Raw genomic sequence first — 9001 nt, forward strand, 5'->3', positions numbered from 1 at the left:
CATTTTCAAGACATATAGTAAACACTTTTCTTCAATTTTTTTTTAAATTTCACTTGTTTCTACTGTGTTTATTAATCTGTTTGGAACTCCACTGCTTACTGCCAGTAAGACAGTCCAAACAAGGGAGTAATGAGGTTGGAGAAACGTATGCTCATACTGTATAATTGCATAAGCTGCTTCCTGTACGCTGGGGGTACGATTTGCATTTTCATCTATTAAATACCTTGTGTTCTAGATCCTTCTCTCTGACTGTGAAATGTATTTGGACATCTCCACCGTGGCACTTTTCCAACTTTATACAAACACTGGAAAGCAATCTCGCTGAAAGCAGACGGTTTAGTATGACTTGGTTATTAATTTTTAAGGAAGAGGTTCTGTGATCTGCGACAAGAGAAGTATTTTAATTGACGGGAGGAGCTACCTACCACTCATGCAAGTATTAGAACCACTTAAAATGTCTTCGTCTGCATTTCTGTACATATGTGTATATATATATATATTTATATTTATATATTTATATATGGAGATATATATAAAAATTTCCCAGAAGCAGGATGTTCTTTTCTCAGCGTTCACAGCACACTCTGCTGGCTGTTGTCGAAAGTTAATGCCAAGCGAGGACGACAAGCTAAAAAGAAATAAAATGTTTTAGGACACGAGAGAAACACAATCCATGCAGGTAATTACCGCGGGCATTTGAAAGGAGAGACACAAGGGACGTATTCTGAGAGCAGCGAGGAAGGGTTGGCAGGAAACTAGTTTAGTTTCACGGGAGGAGAGCGAGCTTTTCTTTTCTTTTCTTTTTTTTTTTTTTTTTTTTTGGGGGGGGGTGTATGGGGGGGAGGGAAGGAAGGCTTCTCCCTGTGCTGAGGTCATCCCGTTTCAGCATGGAGGCAGGGAGCACGCATCTGTGCCAGTGCCTCCATTTCCGTTCCTTCAAGGACAGGGCAGGACTGCCTGACGGGCGGGCCAGGATCACTGGCTGCTCGGCATTAAGTGGCTTTATATGAAAGTGGCTTAGAGCCACATTTGCATGACAAAGCCATTTGCGCGTCCCTCGTCAGTAAGGGAGGCTGCAGCCTCCATTTATCCTGCCTCGCGTGGAACATGACGGGCAGGACGGGGATTTTGTTGGGAGAGCGCTCGGTGCCCGTGCCGAGCGAGGCTGGGACGGCGGCGGGCTGCGCACGGCAGGAGCAGGGAGCGGGGAGAGCACTTCAGCGCAGTTTTCAGGGCAGAAAACGTGGCCGGGGCCGTTTCCGGCCGAGAAGCAGGGCTGTGGCGGGGCCGGGCCGGGCGGACAAAAGGGGCATTGCTGGGTGACGCTGCTGAGGAATTCCTGCCGGGCGGGGCGGGATTTATGGCTTTTTTTTTCCACGGGGCCGCTCGGGCCCGAGGCGGGGGACGGTGCGGAAAGCGCAGGATCATCGTGGGCTCCCCTCCCCCCGCCTGTGCTCTCCCGGTCCCGCGGTCCCGGTCCCGGCCCAGCCGCCCCCCCCCCGGCCCACACCGGCCCCCACCCCGGCCCGCGCGCGCCCCCCGCCCCCCACCCCCTCGCGCCACGCGGGCCGCGGGCCCCGCCCCGCCGCCTGGCCGCGCGAGCCCCCCCTTCCCCTCCCCCCTCGCGCGCCCTCCCGGCGCGCCCTGCGCGGCGGCGGCGGGGCGGGGCCCCCGCCCTGGCGGCTGGCTTGGAGGGGCGGGGCGGCGGCTGCGCGCCTGCGCGGGCGGCCTCGCCCCTTCTGTGGCCACCCCCGCCCCCCGCCCTGCGCAGGCGCAGTGCGGCGGCGGCTCGGCGAGGGGAAGGGCGAGAGCGGCTGCCGGAGCGGGGGGGACCACGGGGCTCCGTCGCTCCGCCGCCGCCATGGCGGGCGCGGCCCCGGCCCACGAGCAAGACCACGAGCAGGAGTCTTCGGCCGCGGCGGGCGAGCGGCCGCACCTCTCGGCGGCGGCGCTGGCGAAGATCGAGCGGAACCGGCAGCGGGCGCTGGCACTGCGGCAGGCGCGGCTGGCGGCCCGGCCCTACCCTGCCGCAGGTCGGATGGCGGCGGCGGCGGAACGGGCGAGTCCCCGCGCCCTTTTTTTTCTCTTTTTCAGGGGGGAGGTTTGGAGAGGGGAAAGGAGCGGGGAAAGCGGGGCGCCGCCGGGCGCGCGGCGGTGGGGGCGGCGGGGGGGGGTGCGGTATGGTGGCTGGAGCCGGGTGGGGGTTGGGGGGGGAGAATCCGCCGCGGCGCGCGAGGGGCCCCCCCTCCCCCCGCACGTGTGGGGGAGGGGGGGCTCTTGCACGCGCGCGCTCTCCGCGCGGCCCCCCGCCTCGCGCGCGCGGCGCGGTGGGGGCGGCCGCGCGCGCCCCCTGTCGGCGGCGGCGCTCTAACGCAGCGCCCGCCTCGTTTGTGCTCCCGCAGGCGGCGGCGCGCGGGCGCGGGCCCTCCCCAAGGTCGTGGACACGGGAGGGGGATTCTTCCTGGAGGAGGAGGAGAGCGAGCAGAAGGAAGAGCGAGGTGCCGGCGAGAAGATCGTGCACCCACCCGGTAATTAAGAAAAAAGACCTGTAGGGAGCGGCAGGGGTTTGGCGGGGAGGCGGCGGGAGGAGGCGGCGCCGCGTGCGCGGGGCTGGCGGGGGAGGGCAGGAAGGCGCGGGGGCGACAGTGAGCCGGCTCCGGCCGCGCCAGCAGGGCGGGATGGATGGGCGCCTTTTTTTTTTTCCCGGGCTTTTTTTACTCTCCTTTCTTACCCTCTTGTTCTTTCTTTTTTCCCTTTTTTCCTTTTTTTTTTACTTTTTTTTTTTTTAGTTTTTTTTTTGTTACCACTCCTTTTCCTCCTTCACACGTTTTTCTGGATGTGCTCGATTAGTGGCGCGTCCGATTCTTTTCAGCATTAAATCGGCTATAGCAAATGCGCGGTAATTAAAAATGAAGAATTTTAAGCCGCGGAAGTGGGACACAGCCAGTGCCCTTGGGTATAGCACATTTTAATTTTTTTTTTTTTTCTTCATAAACGATATTTCCATTATTTCTTTTGGGGAATTCAAATGTTAAGACCGACATGCGGGTAAATTTTCGCGACTTCGTCGGTTGTGGGAATTTTGGGATTTATGTGGTTTGTGCCAAGACCGGAGCGCTGCTGCAGTGCCAGCTTTTATCGTTATAAAACGTGCTGGCGCCAAGTTACTGATCGTTCGGTGGAGGATTTCAGCACATTGCCTTGCGATATTCTCCCTCCCAAAAAAAAAAGCAATGGAGAAGTAAGGGTCCCAAAATAGATCGACTTTCTTCTCTGGGATTGTCTTTGTCTTGCTTTGTTCTGCTTGAATCAGCTGCGGGGCTGTTGGTGCAGTGTATCTCTTTGTTAGAAATGAGCACCAGATTTCATTAACAGTGTAAACAATTAGCAGCCCTGCTTCTTTTGATGGGCTAATGTTTAACAATAAATTAAAGTAGATCTGGGATGCCTTTACACTGGGCGTATTTTTTGCTGTGTAATTCATAACGTCATTGTCTTAATAAAATGTCTTCGTGTTCGGGAGCACTGCCTTAAATGATGGAATGTGATGTAAGAGTATGAAATGACTGTGAAGTACTGAGCATCCGGCTGTCGCTAGTAGGACTGAATTTACATAAAATGTCGTCTTTGCTGGATCGGATCTGCTATAAATGCAAACGCAATTAAAATGTATAGTGCTGCATGTCAACCATTAATCTTCTGCTTCAGGTGTTCCTAAAATTTCATAGCACTGCCTCGTTTTCAGATTTTAAGACTGTATAGAAATGTTAATTTTCTAATAGAATTGCAATGTTACTGTTGAAGGAATGTCCCTTTTAGCCCTCGTTCCCCGAATCGGTATTTCTTGGTGTCCTTTGGAACATAAAAGCAGATGGTGATGACGCTGGAGGTGATCCGCCCGTTGAGGATGCGGCCAGAAGCAATGGCTGGCGCTGAGATGAGTCTGGGCTTGGAGCAGTGCTGAGAGGGCTTGGGGAGAGGATTGTAGTGGAGCTCCATCCCCATTCCACTCCTAGCAGCTCTCTGGCCATCCACCTCCGTTTCTGCCAGCTGGAACGGACAAGAACCTTGCCAACTGCCCCAGGCTTCCACTGAGCTCGTTTAGGGAGAGGCAGGTGTGGCTGAGCTAGGAAAAAAACTGGAGCAGAGCTGAGAGAACTATAATGCCAGCACAGCTCCTGTAGTTTCCTGCTCTAGCCACCCTCTTCAAATTGAATCCCTTCTCTGCTTCCTCCTGTTTCTGCCCGCATGTCCTCTATTAATTAGGGCATATTTTGGGAGGGTCAGAACAGAGGAAGTGGCAGGAGAGGATTTGAAGCACGTTGTGAGAGAACTGGAGAATTTTTTTTAACAATGGCTAAGTTAAATGTGCATTTAAATGTTTAAGTTTAGTACTTAACAGTGAACTTACAACAAGAAAATACTCCAATAGAGATGGAATTGTGTGGGAATGGATTTGAATTTGTACTGTATTCTGAAAAATTTTGATAGAGTGAAACTAGTTTGTAATATGCTTATGTGAATTCTAGTAAAATTGCCTGTAATACCAATTCTAGATGCTTGTTTTTATCATTGTAGTCCCTTAAAAAATATTTCTTTCCATTAGCACCCGTACTTGAATTTGACTATCTCATCTGTGGAGACTGTGGCAAAGAATTCATGGACTCCTACCTTATGCAGCACTTTGATTGGGCAACATGTGATAATTGCAGGTATTACAAATAATCAGGAGAGAGAAACACTATTTTACATAAAGATTGTTGGCTAATTCAGTGAGTTACAGTCATTTAAAGAGACTGTCAGCAGAGGGACATATTTCAGTAACTTTAAAAAAAATTAAATGAAAGTTGACTGTGATAGCCTGTGCGTTTTCCATTATGGAATTAAATCACAGATTGTCTGCCGTAGGATAGGGGGGACATGAGTGAATTTTCATACAACATTATGGAAATGGGATGTTGTGAGAGCAGTTGGTGTGTTTCAGTGTGAAAATTTATGTCTGGCTTCGGACTGGAGCCATTTGAAAACGTGCTGGAACACAAATACCTGCTCTCAGAAGTGGAGCAAGATTAGGAGAGTGTTCTTAGCCCTGGTGTTTTAACTCGAGTGAAGTTGGTACTTTGGTCAGCATGGGCGTGCTGGAAGCACAGCAGCCAAAGGGCAGAGCCCCCATGGGACGTTACTGGTTGGCCTGCGAGGTAAGCAGGAGTTTGACCTTGAGGAGAGCAAGCTCTTTTAACACAGAAAACGCTCCAAAAGCCATCAAGATAACCAGGGCAATGAAACCAACTGCAGCAGCCGGCCGGCCACCCGTGTGTGTAAGAATGAATTGAGTGAATGAAAAAAAAAAGGCAGTTACGAGTTCGTTCTGGGAGCCTACCGGTTTACTGCAGGGAGTGGTTAGGGTGTGCACGTGGTGTAGGCAATTCACAGTCATTATGGAGGCAAAGTTCTGTTTCTCGGAAGTTAAAGGACGTTAAGGACAGGACTTGGAGCCTGTGAGTACTTTTCCTTGGGTCTGAGCTCTTGCAGCTGATCGTTGCAGTGTCCTTGGTGCTGTAACTTAGCTGTAACTGTGAACTTTGAATTCTAGTAAAGCTACATTTACAGCAGTGCTTCCTTGATGACCGTTGTTAGCACTTAGTGTTTGGCAGATTGTTTGGCTCAAGCGATTGAAGTTGTACTTCAGTCAGGATTGCGTAAATGCAATTTTTTCCATTAACTCATAAATGCTGTTGTGGTTACAGAGTTCTTCATTATCTATCTAGTAAAGGCTTCAGTCTTTTAGACATCTTTATTTTCTCTGCCTACTATCTTGCATTATAGAAAGAAGTGCTCTGTGTTGCTAATCAGTTTCTGAGATCTAGAAGCATATGGTGTGTGTATATTCTCAGGTGATCTGACCTGTCTCACATTAGACATTTTTTCTGTCTTGACCATGTCAGGATCATACTTCTGTTTGGATTACATCTGGGTTAGGTGAATTCCAGAAAATATTCATATTAATTTTAAATTTCAGTTATTCCCTCTTGTAAGAAAATAGAAAAAAGGCGTTTCTAGAAGAGCAGGCTTCTCAGCCTGTTTTTGCTGAAATAGGGGGAATTTTTAAACACTTAATTTCAGTAAATCTAGTCTAGTTTAGTTAGGCTGTTCGAATCCAAAGTTATTTGCATGCATAAAAAACTGAAGGGATTAGGGCTACCTGTATTTCAGGAATGTTCGAAGGAATGGGGACTGAGATGTTAATAACCTGTGGTTTTAGGGTGTAGCTTTCTCATCATTATTTTACATCTTGCAGAGATGTTGAAGATAAACATAAGCTTATAACAAGGACAGAAGCCAAAGAAGAGTATCTGCTTAAAGACTGTGACTTAGACAAGAGGGAACCAGTGCTCAGATTCATTGTGAAGAAAAACCCTCATAATTCACGATGGGGTGAAATGAAACTTTATTTAAAACTACAGGTATATAAACTTACTGTGTTTCTTACCTTCCTTTAGCTTCATACAGCTTTGGTTGTCACTTGGTACCTGAATGGTTTTGTCAAAGCTTAGTGTGTTATTAATAGCTTGTTAAATAGTTGCAGTCCAAGTTGTGAAAATGTCTGGTTTTGAGAGCATTTTAATGATGTTCATTGAGCAGAACTTCAGTGGGTTGCACAATTACAAGTCACAAAGCACATGGCCCTTCAGTTTTTCTCTGAAGTGCATGGGCAGCTGCAGCTGTGCGTGGCCCTTTGTAGCTGTGTTCACAGCTTTGCCCGCAGAGGCAGCAGGAAAGGCAAGTGGATTTGCCAGGCTCTTGTCATTTCTTGTTTGGTACTTCATAGGAATCATACTGCTTTAGTAAAATATGGGCAACATTAGAGCTGGGTTTAAGTTTTCCTCAGTTACATCCAGCTGATACTGAAAAACAGCCTCTTCCTGTGGAGGGAGGGCAATCTGTTGTGAGTCTAGAGCAGAGATGAGTGGGGTTGTTTTATGTATATGTAGGGAGAAATTAAATTTGTAAGTTAGAATAGTTTACTTTTATCGTTTCAGGGAAAAAAAAAAGGCATTTATGTCCATCCTGTAGGTAATCAAGCGTTCTCTTGAAGTCTGGGGTAGCGAAGAAGCATTGCAAGAAGCAAAGGAGCTCCGCCGTGACAGCAGAGAGAAGATGAAACAGAAGAAGTTTGACAAGAAAGTTAAAGGTAAAGTGTTGAAATTACATACTCCAGTACCTGAAGGGAAGTACAGTTCTGTTTAAACCTGTGTGTGCATCTGATTAAATTACTGAGAAAATACTCAGTGTGGTGAAGTGGAGGTTTTCAGGACTGCGGTTGAGGCTGGAGCAGTCTGGTGTGACCTCACAGCTGACTATGTTGGGCAGTGTTGGACTGTGGGACTTGAGGTCCCTTCCAGCTTGAATTCCCCTGTTGTCCTGTGGACATGTGCTAGTAATGAATTACAATGGTTCATTATAGTGTTTTTCAGATTTTTGAGTATCACCCAGAATGTGCCATGGATTGCTCCTGGTACTTTTGACTTGCGGAAGACAGGGATTTTTGTGACAGTGGGTTGTAATTCTGTGATAACCGTCAGGTGGAGTGACAGTAATGAAAACGGATTTTCCTACTGTTCACAGTATTCCTAGCTGCTCTTTACTGCACATTACCCTTCGAGCTTTTTCGCTGATAAATTCAGAAGAGTATTTGATGGGTGGAACCTTTCTGTACCCCTGTAGCATCCATGCTTTGTTTTGGGATGGCATTTACAAGGGCAGAAAGCTCAGGTGGTTGTAGTGGAATTGTCTGAAGGAGGCAGAACTTGAGATTGCACAAATAGCCCCTGTCTGGGCCGCTGATGTTGTGCACACAGGACTGGCAGCAGACTGTAGCCAAGATGCCAGGGTTCAGTGCAAGTACGGGCCTTAACGTGACAAAGTTTGCAGCCTGAATGGCTTGGCTCAAAATGTGACCACATTTTGCTGTTCAGTATTCCTGCCACCTGCTTGCAACATCCGGATAATATCGCGGGCCTTGCTGCCAGCTTGTGCGCTCTAGAGAACCCGCAGATTTCACTGCGGATGCTGCAGAGGCAACTCATATTATTGGGCATAAAGCTTAGAGAATGCCAAGTCATTTGGGAGGCTTACTGTGACCTGAATGAAAATGACTCTTTCTTGGTCATGTAAAATAAATGAGGTGTTCTATAAAAACTTTTCCTTTGCGTTCCACCGACCCCTTTTGGATACCTTTGAATGGCTTTGTGTAAAAAGGCAGCAAGCAACACATCCTTAGTCCACATGGAAAATCTTTGCCTGTGAGATCCCATGCCAGTGTAGTTCTTGGCCTTTAAAATATGCAAACAAGGTGAGGATTGCAAGGCAAGTCAGAGCTTGTTCTTGCAAGAGCAGATTCTTTCCCAGACTTTGTGGAAGACAGGCAGCAAGCATATTGTCATCTATGGGCCTCAAGAAGCTGATTAGCTTAAATTTTATTAAACATTATTTAAGATTTATTAAAATCTTAAAATTTTCTTGTGTTTCTTACCAGAACTCCGCCGTGCTGTGAGGAGTAGTTTGTGGAAAAAAGAAGCTAGTATCCACGAACATGAATATGGACCAGAAGAAAACATTGATGAAGATACATATAAAAAGACATGCACTGTATGTGGCCATGAATTAACTTACGAGAAGATGTAATGTTAACCTATTTTTTAAATTTTACTTTGTTTTTAATGGTATTTTGTACTAAAATAAATACTAATTATGAGCAAGCTGTTGCCAGATTCTGTGAAGCGTTATATTTTTCAGTTTCAAGAAGCTGTATGGAGAACAGGCTTTGGCTTTTCAGCCACATCTTAGGGCTGAACATAGCACATTTGCAACCATTCAACAATTGGTATCTTCTTGGTCAAAAGAGCAAGTTTGCGTAATTGTACTTGATGCACTGATGAAATGAAGGTGAACTTCCCTGCTTTTCTGCTTCCATCAGGAGGAAGGCTCCCTATTTTCTCCT

The 9001-nt window shown here is 47.9% G+C and overlaps 1 protein-coding gene across 1 annotated transcript; it reads left to right on the forward strand.

The window, feature by feature from the left end:
• Positions 1-658: 658 nt before the first annotated feature.
• Positions 659-8769, forward strand: XPA (XPA, DNA damage recognition and repair factor). Its single transcript, XM_056514078.1, has 7 exons — positions 659-679; positions 1772-2033; positions 2403-2528; positions 4607-4712; positions 6299-6464; positions 7075-7192; positions 8537-8769. The coding sequence occupies exons 1-7, from the start codon at positions 674-676 to the stop codon at positions 8683-8685; spliced, it is 933 nt and encodes a 310-aa protein (XP_056370053.1). The 5' UTR covers positions 659-673; the 3' UTR covers positions 8686-8769.
• The last annotated feature ends 232 nt before the right edge of the window (positions 8770-9001 follow it).

The sequence above is a fragment of the Oenanthe melanoleuca genome, chromosome Z (assembly GCF_029582105.1).
Source record: "Oenanthe melanoleuca isolate GR-GAL-2019-014 chromosome Z, OMel1.0, whole genome shotgun sequence".
NCBI classification, from domain to species: domain Eukaryota; kingdom Metazoa; phylum Chordata; class Aves; order Passeriformes; family Muscicapidae; genus Oenanthe; species Oenanthe melanoleuca.

Bases quoted from the DNA above. Each gene is read 5' to 3' on its own strand.
- XPA (XM_056514078.1), top strand. The intron at 4,713-6,298 runs GTATTACAAATA...TACATCTTGCAG, and splicing joins GCAACATGTGATAATTGCAG to AGATGTTGAAGATAAACATA. The intron at 6,465-7,074 runs GTATATAAACTT...TCCATCCTGTAG, and splicing joins AACTTTATTTAAAACTACAG to GTAATCAAGCGTTCTCTTGA.